Genomic DNA, 17,777 nt, shown 5'->3' with positions numbered 1-17,777 from the left:
TATATATATATATATATATATATATATATATATATATATATATATATATATATATATATATATATATATATATAGACATTGGATGGGCTCTGCACACACTAAATTAACTGATAATAAATAGTGGAGATTTGGTTCATGAATTGATCAATGCATTTAAGCCTGCAGCCCCCGTCAAGGGACCCCACTGTTCTGCAGGTCCTACCACTATCGCTGAAAATGGCTGCAATACACATATATATATCCTTATTCTACTATTTTTATTTTCATATTTTTGCTTATTTTCATATTTGTGATTTTTTTCTGTGTATTGTATATTATGTTTTTATGACTTAATTTTAAAAAGATATAAATATAAAATTTGTATGGTTCAAGCAGTGTGTTCTGAGTTAATTTCATGGTCAGCAGCGCAATTTACACCACCTTCCCCTGTTTTTCCATGTGCAGCAGATCTGCTCTGTCCCTTACACTGCATGATGTGGTGGCAGCTCTACTGATCATATTATATACCAGTGCTATTGTTGTCATATTTGAAGGCACTTGCCAATAGGAGGGGGGTTTCCAGGCAACCAGAACCCCCCCCATGCGTTTGCCTATGATACTCCCTAACCCTCCCATCTTAGTGCCTAACCCTAACCCATCCTGTAGTGCCTATTCCTAGACCTTCCCATCCTGTCTGCTGCCTATCCCTCTCCCTTCCCGGAATACTTTAGTTCAGGATACCAACAGTTGGGATTCCAGTGTCGATATTGTGAGAGGTATCGAGATTCGGGAGCCAGTCTGCCAACCGGTGTATCAGATGGTAATACATTATTTGTCTATCTACTGTACGTTTGCACCTTAACACAATCATTTCCAAATGGTCCCAATTACTTACACAGCATAGATATTTGCACACTGTTTGACTGAGTTTTGTTCACGGTGTTGCCAGCCACACAATAATATCTTCCTGCTTCTGTGACAGTAATTGTGTCTGTATTGCGGTAAATTTTTTGATCATTTTTAAACCACGTGAATGAATTAGCTGGTGGATTGCTCGTCTCCACAGAACACTTCAGGTTTATATTTCCCTTTTCCATGAATGTTGTTCTGTTGTTAGACCAAATCTTGACATTTTTTGGACCATCTAAAAAAAAAAGGTACAATTATTTATGCGTTTTGTTATATGGTCAGTATGGGGAAATATATACAAAACGCAAGACGTGCATATACTAAAGGTCAATTTTGGGCTCATGTGGTGTTTTTCTGCATTGTGGTGACAATTGTGATCATTCACAGGGGTTCACGCAACTTTAGATAGCAATAGAGTGCATTAGACCACGAGTTCTCAAACCCCACACGGTTTATGTTTTTCAGGTCATCTGTGGAATGTGAAAATGTTAGGAAAAAAACCAGTTTGTATCCCAATTGCACACTGAATGAGAAATATACATATAATAATCAGATAATACAGAGATCTTGGTTGCATATATCTGCAGATATAGGGCTAAGCCCCCAGGCCGTACGTCAAGGCATCTCTGTCACTGGGGGTCCCTAACACTGGGTATGGGTCTGGGGTGTGGGCCCCCAATATGCCGGCACAGGCTGACTACTCCAGGGCAGCACACAAATGAAAATTAGTAGGGGTTAATAAGAAGCACATAAGTGCTATGTAAGGAGGTGAAGGTGTGGTTAAAATAATACATACAATGTGATAGGGAAAAACATAAATGTTAATAAAGTGGAGTAGTCAGCCTGTGCCGGCATATTGGGGGCCCACACCCCAGACCCATACCCAGTGTTAGGGACCCCCAGTGACAGAGATGCCTTGACGTACGGCCTGGGGGCTTAGCCCTATATCTGCAGATATATGCAACCAAGATCTCTGTATTATCTGATTATTATATGTATATTTCTCATTCAATTGGGATACAAACTGTTTTTTTTCCTAACCAGTTTTACCCCTCCCTGTTGGCACCTGAATGACATTACCTCTGATTGAGCAGCTTGCCAATAAAAGTGTTGTGAATTTGAAAATGTAACAGTTGGTGATACACAGCGCACCTGCTGGGTGACCTGGAAAACATGACCTGTTTGGGGTCCTGAAGTTTGAAAACCACTGCATATTCAGTGGAAAGGTAACACAAAAGAAGATTTAAAAAATGTATATGGAATGGAATTTAATTTCTCTGCACTAGTGTCTACTGCTGGTGGTTTTGGACTGGGATTTTCACACCCAGTAGCAGTATGGACACTTCATCGCCAACCTCCTACCCCAAAAGGGTTTGTTGACTCAATACTATGCTACTATGAAGCAATATTGCTGTGATGAATATGTGATAACACTGATCAACACAAATTTTGAGTCTGGATTCTGCATATCTGATTTTTATTTCTTCCATAATACTAATTAAAGTTTGCTTTTGTAGCTATCAGAATGAAATTAGACATTTTAAGAAAATTTCCCTATTTTCATACCTTTATTATATGTAAAAATAAAACAAACTTTTGTTATGAATTTGAATTACTTTTATTTGCAATTAAAAAAAAAAAAACAACTAGTGTAACAAAATATATTTAAAAAGTTTATAAATTAAAAATTTTCGTATTTCTTCTATGATTGTATGGACTTTCTCATATTATCCCCCCAAATATAATCACCTATCATTGTATTGCCCTTGTTAACAACGTTCAAGTCCATCACATCTTGATGAAAACGTTCACCTTGACCCCCCCTTCACAGCTCATCCCCTCCCTTACTTACTAAAACATGATTCTCCTTATATGGTCATTCAAAAACTTTAATAGTTAATGTTCATGGTAAAAGTAAAGATTTGAAAAAAATAAAGATTTTGGTTATTTTTCGATATAGAGAATCATAAAATTGTCATTAAAATAGAGACTCAAACATGATTTTTTTGAATGGTGTCATTTGTCAAAGATATCTGATTAGTCAACCTATGATTAGCTTAGAACATTTAAATCAGAAATTAATATACTGTATTTACAGAAAGAAGGTATCCAAATGGCTACAGAGTCTAGGTTGACAGTCAATAAGTAGTCAACATGCAGAATGTCAGGATTTACAAAAGATCAACATAAGCAAAAGGTGGGGTGGCTGACACACGAAAAGGCCGGCATAGAGTTTTTGACATTTTTAATGTGTTGACCTTTTTTCGTGTCAACCTTGCGCATTTTGACCTTTTGCTGTTGACTTGGACATTTTCTGTGAACGATATCACACACCAGAACGCGCATCCTTATCGTCAAAAATAATACACTCAGTTTAAAAACCAGAAATAATGTTTCTGCCACATTCTATTACAGTTCTGTATACATCATTTATGTTGCCGGTACAACAATGCGACCAAGATACAGTAACTTACACTTCACATTCAGCCGTACACTTTGACTTTCATTCTTTTCTGGATCCCCGTGATGAACAACACATGTGAGGGTTTTGTTGTGGTCATTCCAAGATGAACGAAAAGTCAAAGACGTTTTGGTGCTGACGTCACTTGTGTCATGTTTTGTTACGGTCTTAGCCGTACCCTTTACATCTCCGATCCAAGACAGGCTGATGTTATGGAGAGGACAGTAATATTTTATAGAGCAATTTAGGGTCACGTCCTGGGACTCTTTTATTTCAGGCACCGATTCTATTTCAATACTGGGCCCGGCATCTAGAAAAATAATGTTTAGGTATTGTGGTTATTAATAAGGGTTTGCCTCTTCAGACAAGTTTATCAAGTTTTAGAACCACCCATGTCACCTCTATAAGATGTTCTAACCAATGACCACCCTTCTATACAGTTCACACAATACGTGCATGTGTTCCCTTAATATTCCCATATCTCTCTGATTCCTGGCTGGCATGTTGGATCATACAGACCTCAAGCATTTGTTTTTCTGTCTGGCTGTTCAAATATATTATATGGGGTACTTACCATAATGTATCAAATCCCTTTCACCAACAATAGGTGAGTATTACCGCTTAGAGGATAAACAATTCATATATTTTTAAAATCTATGACACTGCGGAGCTGAGAGTCTACATCACAAACATCTGGACCAGTAAAGTAAACGCATTTAAACTGACAACCAACATAGGTCAACGTCGCAAAGTTTGTCCAAAGCCTACCAGGATGTGTAGCCCTTCCATTTATGCCTTTTCAATGAAATGTTAATAGTTTATACCATTCCTGACTAATTGGTGGTTCTCTGGCTTTTGTGAAACGACGAGTTCCAGCATGCCGTATCACAGATTGGCTATTAGGGAATGCTAAAACTGTGGTAAGGCATGCTGGGATATGTAGTTTTGTATCAGCTGGAGAACCGCAGGTTGGCAAGGCCTGGTCTACAGTACTGTATATATATTTTTAGTTTCTCTTCACAACATACACCAAGGAGTAGCACATAATACACATAGACAGCACAATTATGATCTTTGCTTACCCAATTACCTTTTTCAATAGTTACCCATAAACCAACAAAATTGGAGTGATGTAAACCATGATGTGCTAAGACTGCATCCTAACTTGGATTAATCTGTTCATATGGAATTTTGAGTACAAATGCACTGTGGGCCCGACTCAGACAAGGTTGTTCTGGTCCGAATTGGGATGCTGGCCGGTTATTGGGCTACTGCGCATTGGCTGCAACGTGTGTTTGCAAGGCCTGTCTTCATTTGGCTTCGAAAAATATTTATATTTGCAAGCCGAACGGCGGGTGATTGACAGGGAGTGGGCACGTGAGGGGGATCCCGGACGTTTCATGGGTGTGTCCGTAAAAACGGTGGGAGTGCAGAGGAAAATGCAGGCATACTTAAACCTGCTAGAGGAGGGAGGATGACGTCGGCAACCGGCCGGAAGTAGCTGTTTGGAGCTGCCAAGTAAGTCCTGGGCTACGCGGTGGCTGCAAGGACAAGGGAACAGAGAAAAAAAATCATCCGATGGTGAGTGTAAATTCAATTATTTTGCCTATAGCAACATGGATGTGAATGTATCACATCCATTCGCAACCCCAGATAAACCATTCGCAAGGCGGTATCTCGCAGGGGCCGGGGCAGAGACATACAGGAACGGTGGCCGAATTCGGCCCTTTGTTGTCATGTCTGAATCAGGCCCTATGTTCAATGGTCATGGGCAGAAGCCCTGTAATTGCCCAGTGCCCTAACGTCAACCAGACCGACCAGAACTGAGAACGGAATAATCTTCCACTAAGTATAGAAAAGTACTTGCCATCACTAGCTAAAAAAGTTGAGGTTATACTACCTATAACTAAATATAACTAAACTGCCTATCTAGAACATAAGGCCCATGATGTTATGAGAGTCAATTTTAGCAGTCGTGAAAAAAATTAGCTTGAAGTAAGTTCGAATTTCTGACTTTTCTCCGTAACTCGTCCAATGTAACGGTGTGCGTCTTTAATGCTTCGAATGCAAATCGGATCTGACTTCTGATTGCAGAAAGCGTCCACTTTTTTAAGACCAACCAGAATGCATCCGATATAATATAACAGTTGCAGGTCAGGATGTGATAGGAGCCGAGTCAAAAAGTCTCACACAAAATAGCTCTATAAAGTTGGACATAGCTGGATAAGTTGTATCGGACAATGTTGAAAATGATTTATTACATCACTATGCAAATCAGATGCACTAGCAGCTTTTGCTGATTGAAATGATATGCAGCATGCCTATATTCTGTATTTAATTGTGACTGTATCTGCATAAAAAAACTTGATGCTACAGTGTTTCCCACTGAAATAGTTTAACAATATTATATGTTACACTATAGCCCAATATTTTTCATTCAGATACAACCACAATTACATACAGAATATAGGCAGGCTGCATAAAATTTTAATGTGCATCCCATTGTGAATAAGATACATTTGATGGGGAAAAAGTGATTAAATTACATGTACAGTACATGTTGATAGATCAAAGTATACTGTATTTAGCCTTTTTAAGGTTAGAAATTATTGTAAAATGAGTTATTTGTTACTGTAATTGCTTTAGCTTGGAATTGATTTTGAACATTGCTGAATTTAAAAAAAAAAGCTATAACTACAGTACAGTATGTCCGATTTTATTTATAGAGCTGTTTGTGTATCGGCTGAAATGCATGTTTAACATTTTGAAAACTTTTTAAAATTGTCAGATTTTTTTGTGGAAAAATGTAACATTTCACAAAATTGGACCAAAATCATCTCCCATTAAAAAGTATAAAGTTGAAATAAAAGGAAACTTAAAAAAAAATACTAAGTTGTACTAAGCTTTAAAAGTGATAAAATGGAGAGATAAACCACCAGCCAATCAGCTCCTACCTGCTATGTTACAGGCTGTGTTTGAAAAATTCTAGGTACTGTAGGAACTGTTTGGTTGGTTGTTTACCACTCTCAAATTTACCACTTTAAAAGGCTTAGTACATCTATACTATGGGTGAGATTTAATAGGATGAGAGATTCAGAAAGTGAGAGATTTGGGGCCAGATTCTCTAAGCTTCAAAAGTGATAAAATGGAGAGTGATAAACAGACAGCCAATCAGCTCCTACCTGCCATGTTACAGACTGTGTTTGAAAAATGTCAGGTAGGAGCTGATTGGTTGGCTGTTTATCACTCTCCATTTTATCACTTTTGTAGCTTAGAGAATCTGAGAAATCTCCAGTTTTTTTAAAGCGGCAATCATTTACACCTCAAAATCAAACTGGGTTTGCAGTGTAAATGATTGGCGCTTTAAAAAAACCTGGAGATTTCTCACCAAATCTCTCACTTTCTCAATCTCTCTTAATTCAACCCCTGTATTCTCTTGAATAAAGTGTGATTTGTCTCCCCATGTAAATAAGTAGCTTTTTTGCAGACATTAAATCAGCTTACCTGATACTGTGACATTAACGTAGGTTTTTGACATCCACTTAAATTTAGTTTGGTCGCTCTTCATCCTCAGCCCGTACTGTCCGCTGTGTTCCATGGTCAGATTCTTTATGAGTATGGTGCAGTCCTTCTCTCCAGTTCCCATAGGCTGCACATTGTTCACAAACAAGCTACTAAGCCCTGTGTTGTTGAGGCTGTTGTAAGCGATTTCCCCAAAAAACTCCTTCACTTGCTCATTGTACACTGGATTGTGATACCATTTATAATCGCGGATGACTTCAGTGTAACTATGTTTACATGGTAAGAGGACACAGGAGCCTGTCCAGGCTTTCACGCTCTGTAGAACCGTCACGTACTTTACATTCTGATGGCTGGAATATTGACCCGACACTGTGGAACAGAAATCAACACAGCTGAAATACATAATTGATATTCTTTTTAGTTAAATTTCCTTTTGTCAAATGAAATAATGTGGTCCTTCCCTACAACATGTAATAGATGCCAAAATGAAACGCACAATTATACCCCTTTCAGACATACAGATGAGCCCCTCTCATTCTTGCTTGGCTGTCGCCAGAACGTTCCCGGTGTGGAGAGCCGGTGGAGTGGGACTCCATCAGACTGGGACGCGCGAGCCAGTCTCTCGGCGGCTGGGCAGCGGAACCCTGCCTGTCTCCACTTCAGGAAGATGGCTTCGGGGGATGCGGCAGACGGCGTGGGGAGCTCCGTCTCCATGGGGCACGCAAGTGTCTCGTGCACGCATGCCCCCTAGTAATGGCTGGCGGCTGGCGGGAGCCGGCGTTGGAAGCGCCAGCCCCTGCAAGAAGGAGCTGTGCTCCATCTGTAGGCGAAAATCCCATTGTTTTTCACATGAACGAGCATCAACCCGGGACTAGCGTATGCAGGACCGGATTATAATGGGTCTGGCATTATAATTACCCTGTGGCTGGCATGTATTCCCCCCCCCAAAAAAAAAATATTTTTTTTTAGCTACAGGTTTTGTGCATGGGAGTGGGGTAGTGCTGCAGCTTCACCTATCTGCCAATGTGACAATGATTAATGGTGCTGAGCATTGGGAGCCAAGTGTGCAGTGCATTACTGGGAGTTGACTAAGTCCCATGAAACTTTGCACCAGAGGGCAGAGGCTGAGACGTCTGTGCTGAGCTCTGATTGGTGTAGCTCATTACATGCTTCTCAGGCCCATGGATAACAGCAGCAGCAGCCTAGTCATGGGAGGGTTTTTAATCAAAGGCAGCACTGGGACTGTGAGGTCTCGTACAGAGTAAGGTGCAGAGGGACAAACACAGGCTTTTCATGTGGTATGTATGTGTGTGTGTGTGTGTGTGTGTGTATATATATATATATATCCCCTGAAGTTACCCATTGACCAAGTTTATACTGCCTTTACTCTGTGTTTTGACAGTGTAATATTCCCCCATGCAGTTTGCGGCCAGTAATGACAAGTGCAAGGGGGCCCCCTGTCTAAAGTGCCCCAGGCCCCCTGAAGTCTTAATCTGGCACTGAGCGTATGTCTGAAAGGGTCTACCCATCATTCCCAGATTCCAAGCACATGCAATTGACCTGGGCCTCTAAAGTCACGTGATTGAACCCTGGGAGTGAAATCCCGGGTAGTAGGTCTGAAAGGGGTATTACTAGTTATCAGCCCCACCAATATGACAGAAAAACATAATAGTAATGTCAGCCCCATAGTACAATATGCTGCCGCTCTAACTGTACTGTATTATTCTCTCCCTAGTGAGGGCGGTATGCAGTCATTAGATCTACAGTGTCTAGGTTGACAGTCAAAAGGTCGACCACTATTGGTCGACAGTCAAAAGGTCGACAGGGTCAAAAGGTCAACATTCAAAAGGTCAACAAGGTCAAAGGGTTCAAGGTCGACAGGGTCAAAAGGTTGACAGTCAAAAGGTCGACAGGGTCAAAAGGTCGACAGCCAGAAGGTCAACATGGTCAAAAGGTCGATATAAAACAGGTTGACATGCATTTAAAAAAATAATTGAGCCGACATGTGTCGACAGACCTTCTGGTAAACTGCTGTATTAGTATATATGAATCATATCCCCTCTTAGACACCTCTTCTCCAATGTAAACATACCTAACCTGGCTAGCCTTTCCTCATAACTCAATAACTCAAAACCCTTAATCAATGTTGTAATGTACTGTTATCTCAAATATAAACTACTATAATTCATATCTAGAGAACTGCAAAGGACCATACACACAGAGAGATTTGTGCCAGAGATTCATAATGGGAGATTCAGCACGGGAGATTTCAAATCTTTCACAGAAATTGTTTAGGCGACTTTAGGGGAATATTTTCTTGGAACGGTCCTGGTTCCCAAAATAAGGGGGGACAAAAGGAGGAGGGCCCCCTGTATTTTGGAAATGAGCACCGGGCTCAAACAGCCGTCAGGGTAATGCCACAGCCGGGGGACACTTATTATATAAGGTCCCACGGCCAAAACATTACCTCTGTGGCTGGTCAGCCCTGGCCGGGTCCCTGGGGGAGTGGGGACCCCCCAATAAAGGGGTTCCCCCTCCAGGGCTCCACTAGCCCGGGCTGAAGCCTGAGACTGTCCCTGGCACCCCTGGCAGTGAGCGCCAGGCTGATATCAAAACATTGGGGGCCAGTGCATCCTCTTCCCCCTACTTCCCACTAAACACATAATTGTTGGTAATATAGGGGACCCCCACCCCCCTAAACACATAATTGTTGGGGATATAAGGGTCCCCCATCCCCCCTAAACACAAGTAAACATTGGTGGAACAGTGGGAAACAAATACTTACTTATAAGTGGCACGTCCTCACTCCTGAAGGCAGCGCAGAATGAAGACAGCGGGTGAGGCACAGTGGCTCCAGGGCGAAGGACTTCTTCCTCCAGCGGCTTCCTCCGGCGGCTCCAGGTCAAAGGATGGCTTCTACCTGCAGCTTCCACCAGTGACTTCGATGGCTCCAGGGCGGGTAAGTATGGTTTCCGCCAGCTGCTTCAGGTTGAAGGACAGCTTCCTCCAACAGCTTCCTCCAGCGGTTCCAGGGTGAAGGACAGCTTCTACTGGTGGCTTCCTCCACCGACTCCAGGGCAAATTATGGCTTTTACCAGCGGCTTCCACCAGTGGCTTTGATGGCTCCAGAGCGGGTAAGTATGGCTTCCTCCAGCGGCTCCAGATTGAAGGATGGCTTCCTTCAACAGCTTCCTCCAGCAGCTCCAGGGTAAAGGACATCTTCTGCCGGCGGCTTCCTCCAGAGGCTTCAATGGCTCCAGAGCGGGTAAGAATGGCTTCCTCCAGCGGCTTCAGTGATTGCTCAGAAGGCCACCACACACACAGAGATGTGCATTGCCTTCTGAGCGACCACTGTTGAATTGACAAGCGGGGCCGTTATTAATTGGGGATCCACGGGGCCACACATATGCATCTCTGTGTGGGCTACTGTTAACCATTTTCTGAGAGATTTTGTAAAATGATGTAAAATTGCCCAGAAAGTGGCTGAATATAGCTCTGTGTGTGCGGTCCTTAAGCGACCCCCCCAAAAAAATGCAACTCTATCTATCTGTCCGTCTGTCTGTCTGTCTTTCTGTCTTTCTGTCTGTCTATCTATCCATCTATCTAATTGAATGACATCATTTAAAAACTACTACAGTTCAACTTACCTCTATGTAACAAGAGCAGGCAAATGCAAGTTCTTATTCCCCAAATTAGGATATTGTCCATTATCTTAAAGAAAATGTGGAAATTAAAATGATTACGATCAATAATTAAGGGGCAATTTAAAGAACAGTAAAATATGATCCATATAATTTTGTTACTCTCTGCAGCATTTGCTGTAAAAATGTTTCAGTCGTTTACATATTTTATGATAACGGGACCGGCCAGGCTCTTTACTTACATGTGACACAGTAGCGGGTGCAAAATAAGGCTGCAAAACCCTAAGTCTACTGTAGTTTAAATTAACATGTAAGTACAGTATCACAACACAAGGCTTAAAATGTATAAAGTTAAGAGTAATAAATTACCTTCCAATCAGCTCCCTACATTTTATAAACACAGCCTGTAACATGACAGTTAGGAGCTGATTGACTGCTACTTTATCACTCCAATGTATCACTTATTGAAGCTTAGTACATCTGGCCCTATAAGTGAATATTTTATGATTTGTGAATTATTTCAAGACCTGAATTAATTTACTTATTGGGGCATCATGATTGGTGTAATGATTGTTGTTAATGGTCTTGGTTTTGATCCCCACCAAAAGCCCTAATATACTGAGTTTGTATATTGTATATTTGTGTATGTGTGGGTTTTCCCTGGGCACTTTGTCAATGGCAACAATACAGGGATGCGAACCACCGGTGCCATCCCCAGGAGGGCCAAACCCCTGTGCGCACTATATACATAACTTGAAATAAATAATTATAAAAAGACCTCTAAATTTGGGGGGGGGGGGGGGTGTTCTATTTTTTTTTTAAGTTTAGGTTCATACTTCACTCATTATTCCAAATAGGGACCAAATGCTTTTGCAACAAATAGAATGGACCTACCTAAAGCTGTAGCCTATGACACATATTTACTAACTAGTCCTGTGCAAGTCGAACACGACTCAGCATAGGGATCACTAGATTCCGTGCTGGTCATACCTAAGTAACTGAAGGAAATGCATATATTGACGAGAGCCGTGGTCTTAAGAGCTTACATTCAAAGGAGCGGGATAGACAGATAGGGTAACCATGATGGGGAAACAATAAGGGGAGGCATGCACAAGTACGTTAGGGTGAAAGCTGAAAGTCTTTGAAAAAGTGGGTTGAGAACCCATACAAAATTTTGTAGAGAGATGATGAGTCTGACAGGAAGAGAGATCCAGAGGTAAGGAGCAGTGTGGTTCAATTTTAGAGCCAGAAGTGGGAGTGTTATCAGTTTGTAGAAGAGGCTGCACTCATTTGTGGAGCAAAGAGGAAGGATGAGAGTGTGAAGGGAGATGAGGTCAGAGATGAAAATGGGGGGAGGGATTTGGTGAGGGCTATATAAGAGAGTGTAAGAAGCTTAATTTGGGTTTTCAAGGGGAAGGGAAGCCAGTGTAGGTCACATAGAAAAGGGGAGGCAGATTTGGTATGTTTTGAGAAGAAGATGAGTCAGCCAGTATTGTTGAGGACAAACGGGAATGTAGAGAGATGGGGTCACCGGGAAAGATAGGAGGTGGTTACAGCAATCCAGTCTGGAGATGACCAGTGAGTGGGTGAGGGTCTTAGTTGACCTCCAGCATGAAAGAGATTCTGATCCTGGATATATTTCAGATATGGAAAATATGGTAATTAAAGTGAGGTTTGAAGAAGAGAGAGGAGTCAAGTATAACACCAGGACAGTTCACTTGGGGGCTAGAATTACATTAAGTTGGTTCCCTAAGGGAAAGCCTAGTCCATGCAAATGTCCTAGTTTCCACACAGTTGGCAGGATGTAGAAAATTAGAAATGTAAACAAAAGTTTTTAGGGTTTTTACCGCATTTCTGAATATACCAAAACCCATCCGCTGGGGTTCCAATGGGGGGGGGGGGGGCACGGATACCTTCCAGCATGTCCTGTGGCCATCAACGTCAGTCTGCACATGTGCAGAGGGACTCCTGGGTCACAGACCTGGAAGTCCAGGCACTGGTGGCAATTTCAAAGGGCAGCTCTAATCAAAACAGCTGCTCTTTGCGTTGCTCATTGCATATGTTGATGCATATGCGATGAGCATTGTCGCGATGGGCAGTGGGATGTACATCCCGCCCAGTATCACAATGCAAGATTTCCAACAAGGACCATTTTCTCTACAGTAAGTGGTAAGAACCATACGGGTGCCGGACTGGGTCCCGACAGTCATTTACCTGACGTCGGGATCCCAACTGTCAAAACACCGACAGCCGGGTTCCCAACCGCCATCGGCTATTTACCATCGTGGGGTCCATGACCCCCATAGAGGGAGAATAGAATAGATGGCGAGCGTAGCGAGCCACCGTGCCCGCAGTGTGGCAAGCTCGCAAGGGGCTTAGTTGTGCTCACCATGCTGTCTAGGTTCGGCCAGTCGGGATCCCGATGTCAGGCTAATGTCGGACCCCTGTACCACACCCGAACCATATATCACACAAGAACACTTCTCAAAAGTAATACAACACACACAATATGAAAATAATAACAATACTGTAAAAAGAAAAAAAAAGAGAGAGAGAGAGAGAGAGAGAGAGAGTAGCAGTAAATTGTTCTCCTGTTTGACTTTATCGGAAATAGAACATTTTAGTACATAAAGGATGTGCCACCTGTTATAGCCAAAACTTAGTAGCTCAAGCATTACAGAACCCAGCTCACAATCACTGAACTGTATCCTGTTATGTTCTAAGCAATGGAATATTTTTAAAATACAAAGTCCTAGCTTTTAAAGATCAACCCGTTAACAACCCGCATTAGCGCGCATCATTCACCATCCATTGCATAAACACTGGGTCAATATTTTAAACAATATACTGTAGCTCAGAAGTGCCCAAAATGAGTGTAAAAAATTGCCCAGTGGGTACGCACCTTAAAACTCTTATTTTTGTGGTATACAAGTGTCTGTCATGAGTCCATTATTCCGTGGATCTTAATTTAATCAACATTTTTTTAGTGTCTGTTCAATTTTCCAAATTTTCTTCATTACATAAGCTGATCACCGTGCAAAATAATAATAATACAAAAACATATTCTCAGCTCCTCATGGGCCACTGGCCGGTGCTCTGGTGAGGACTGTTGGTCATCAGGGACCTGCACTGCTACTGTGACCCTTGGTGCCGTAAAGTGACGCTGCAAAGTGGCTGCTCACTTTACAGCACCAGAAGCAGGAAGCCCCTCTGACCGGAAGCCCTGCAGGATCATTACAAAGTTTAAACTTCCAGCAAAGTAATGATGTAAAACAATAAAGTATACCGTATTTATTGTCAATTTAAAGTTATTCATTCAAAACATTTATTTATTTATTTATTAACAGTTTCTTATATAACGCAGTATATTCCGTTGCGCTCTACAAAAGAGACAGTGATACAAAGAACAAGGTATTTACAGTCAAAGGTATGAGGGACCTGCTCGTAAGCTTACAATCTAAACATAATCAGAAGTAGAAAACTCTGTTAATAAGGTTCTGAAATTAATTGATCAACCCTCACATTTTTTTTTTTTTTTGCTGATAAGAATAAATGTGATTATTCTGAGCAGTAATTAGCATTTTGGGAAGCCCCAGTATATGCCAGTCTGCAACAATGATGAGAAGAAATCTGGTTAATAGAGAGCTGATTGTTCTTCTATTCTAGGGATTTCCCAAGTTCCCTCATCCCTGAGCTCGCTAATAGTAGTTATTGCATCTGCTAAACCCTCACAACACTGCGTGTAATTTGCTCATAAAAATGCATTGAACGGCAATGTCACATCGTGGGGATGTGTGGGGAAGGGGCATGGACACAGAATAGTACCAATTCCCACTACACTGCTGTAACATGTTACATCTGAGCACACTTTAGCCAATTATTCACATTACACCAGACAGTAGAGCCCCTTATACACATTGCACTACAGTAAATTCCCTCCTCCCCATCATCCCATCCACACTGATTCAGTCTGCTGTGGAACATCAACACAATAGATGTAATAGATATAGTGGGGAGATGCAGCACACGGTATGAAAATGCTGTATTAAATGCCTAACACATATGCACCAAGCATGGAATGAGATAGACTAGGGGCTTGGATGCGGGAGGTAATTGCATCTTTGAATGACATTGCCATATACAAGCCTATGGGCTCCTATCACACTGCCCCTTCTAGAGAGGGATCCAACCAGATGAATTCTGGGCTTCCTATCTGATGTGCTGCCTATAATATTATTATTATTATTATTATTATTATTATTAACTATATTGGCACATTGTATCGACCTACTGTACATGCGATATCCGTAACATTTCGAGACTACATGAGTCTCGTCTTCAAGACGTGCGCTAGAAAAGTGCAGGGTGCATTGTGCAGTGGTATAGCATGTATCAAATCTGTAATACCAGATAAAAACCTACTTTATACAAGTCGACTGGGTGCCGCCTCATTTTCTGGGCTCTACCTGTTCAAGGCTTCCCCGGATACTGTCTGTATATATATATATATATATATATATATATATATATATATATATATATATATATATATATATATATATATATATATATACAGTACATCTACATTGGGGAGCTGCTGTCCACAACTAACTCTAGTCTGCCCTTAAGGCAGTGGTTCCCAAACTTTTTTTAATCACGGCACCCTAGAGTATCAAAATGTTTGCACGGCACCCCTAGGTCCCCCCAAAATTAATTAGATTGGGTTTATATGCGATTCCTAGGGTCAGTTATGCAGTAACGGGCAGGATTTGCTTCTGTTTGTACACATTTTATTATTGTCAGCCACCAGCACTGGTTTTGCCCATAAATAATGAACCATAAATAATTTGAATTGGTCTTGGACCACCAACCCAGGGCACCCCTGCATGTGTTCCGAGGCACCCCAGGGAGCCACGGCACACAGTTTGGGAACCACTGCCTTAAGGGGCAGACTAGATGGGCCAAGTGGTTCTTATCTGACGTCAAATTCTATGTTTCTATGTAACTAAGGACTAGTGCATGGGTCTTCAAACTGCGGCCCTTTAGATGTTGTGAAACTACAAATCCCAGCATGCCTTGCCACAGTTTTGCTATAAGGGAGTGTTAAAACTGACTGTGGCAAGGCATGCTGGGATTTGTAGTTTCACAACATCTGGAGGGCAGTTTGAAGACCGATAGACTAGTCACTAGTGTATAAATACCTGAGATTGGGACCATCTACTCAGAAGAACCCAGTAAAGGGTTAAACTGACTGCAGGTGTCAGCGCACCACAGCTAATCTCTTGGTTTTATATATATATATATATATATATATATATATATATATATATATATATATATGTTTAAAGTTCAGCAGGCATATTTTGATTTATCTTAACGAGATGAATTCCACTTAAACAATGGAAAACAAACAGAAAAAAACTGAATGCATGGGGGGGAATTTACTAAGATGGGAGTTCTATTTCACATGTGATGTTGCTCTGGGCAACCAATCAGATACTATCTATTATCTTCTAGAAGGTGATAAATGAATAAGAAGTAGATTCTGATTGGTTGCCCATAGCAACATCCCATGTGAAATAGAACTCCCGTCCCCAAAGGGGGACACAAGTGACACAATACATCATTCTCATGCTCTAGGTCCTGGTTTATTTTGCAAGTGGGATATGGTCGTTAGGTCTACACAAATTAGCTTGACATACATTAGGTGGACCACTAAATGTAGACAGGCACTAGGTCGACACCGGTATTAAGTTGACATACATAAGGTCAACATGAGTTTTTCAGGTATTTTTGTTTTCAAAAACTGGTGGTTTTTCATTTTTGACTATTCGAGTGGGCATAGAGTGAGAATACAATAGTGTGCCGAGCTGAGCCAGGCACCGTGCTCGAATGCCCATGTGCCCATGTCGACTTATGATGACTACACAAAAAAACATGTTGACCGTATACATGTCGACCTAATGCATCTACCTAAAACAGGTGTTGACCTAGAGCCTGTCCTAAAATATGTTGACCTAACTTGTGTCAACTTAATTACCCTAACCCTTGCAAATTATCATAAAAGTAATACTTTTCTGTGCAAAGTACTCCTTGGTATAATATATATATATATATATATATATATATATATATATATATATATATATATATAGTGTCCGTGAGTCTCCGAAATACTGCCATCTGCTGGCAGAGAGTGACACTGCATCTCTTTCTCACACATGCACAAACACGGATGGTAGCAGACTAGCTTTCATAGCGTTTGCTTCTAGCGGGCTTAGGACTTGTCTGCCTGGTAATACCTGTACTTATACGCTGCACATAAACTGCCAGACAGGAATAACCCCAATGTACCTTATTCTCCAGAACATCGGGTCTCTGGTGATGATCTCCTGCTTCTCCTCAGGACAGTAGCCCAGTAACACACTGGCTCGTCCCCCAGTCAGGCAGAACGATGGTGCCCATTGCCCTCCCTCCCTCCGCTTCCTGTCTCTGATCTCCTATTTTCAGTAACAAAAAATTTAGTTTAAAACTGAAACTGAGAATCTGTGAAGAGTAAAAGTATCACAAAACGCTAGTAAAGTAAGGTAAAAGTCTAGTGCGAGAGTCAATAGGTTAGCATTGAAAAAAGATGGTTGCCTAGCCTCCCACATTTCGCAGGAGTCTCCCGCTTTTTGAATCTTTCTCACAGTCCCCAGGAAAGTCCTAGCATCGTCGCGGTATTTCAGGCTTCTTGCTGAAAAATAGGACTGCGCATGCACGAGATCCAAAGTGCTGGGGCGTGTGCTAGCTACCAGCGCGATGTCATGATGTACCAAGCGTCATGGCATCGCTATCCTGTTAAATGATGGCCCGCCGGGGCTCTGTGGGACTGGCAGCACGGAGACGAGAGCAGGAGCAATAGTGTGAGCGACTGGAGCAGTAGCGGTGAGTACCACTTGCACTCTTACTTGGATAGTCCCGCCCCCAGGGCTCCACCTCCTTTTGTGCCATGCCCACCGGCCCCGCCCCCTACTTGCTGGAGCTGAAAAGTCGGGAATCCTGCACTAGGTCAACATTCACAAAATGTCGGCAACATGGCAAATGTCGACACAAGAATTTGACGTGACTTTTTCATATTTTTTGTTCCTTTTTGGGACCTTTTCACACTTACCAACCACATGGACTTTGTTTGGGAATGGTGTGTGGCTGGGATCACTATCCCCTCCCTGCTGTTTGTATTCCTTGTATGGCAGGTTTACCATGGTCAAAGATCTTACATTGAT

General features: G+C 41.8%; 1 protein-coding gene across 1 annotated transcript in view; it reads right to left on the bottom strand.

The window, feature by feature from the left end:
* The window catches only part of CD22 (CD22 molecule), a 49,022-nt gene extending 32,082 nt beyond the window's left edge, over positions 1 to 16,940 (bottom strand). Inside the window, exons 1-5 of the mRNA XM_083162133.1 lie at positions 16,867 to 16,940; positions 10,519 to 10,582; positions 6,854 to 7,240; positions 3,363 to 3,659; positions 875 to 1,123 (exon numbers count right to left, since the gene is read on the bottom strand). Of these exons, the coding sequence (XP_083018259.1) occupies positions 875 to 1,123; positions 3,363 to 3,659; positions 6,854 to 7,240; positions 10,519 to 10,579 (994 nt within the window). The 5' untranslated portion in view covers positions 10,580 to 10,582; positions 16,867 to 16,940. The remainder of the gene's footprint in view (positions 1 to 874; positions 1,124 to 3,362; positions 3,660 to 6,853; positions 7,241 to 10,518; positions 10,583 to 16,866) is intronic.
* Positions 16,941 to 17,777: the final 837 nt, after the last annotated feature.

The sequence above is a fragment of the Crinia signifera genome, chromosome 19 (genome assembly GCF_055691185.1).
Source record: "Crinia signifera chromosome 19, ASM5569118v1, whole genome shotgun sequence".
Classification (NCBI taxonomy): domain Eukaryota; kingdom Metazoa; phylum Chordata; class Amphibia; order Anura; family Myobatrachidae; genus Crinia; species Crinia signifera.
This window is presented reverse-complemented; position numbering and strand designations above follow the sequence as displayed.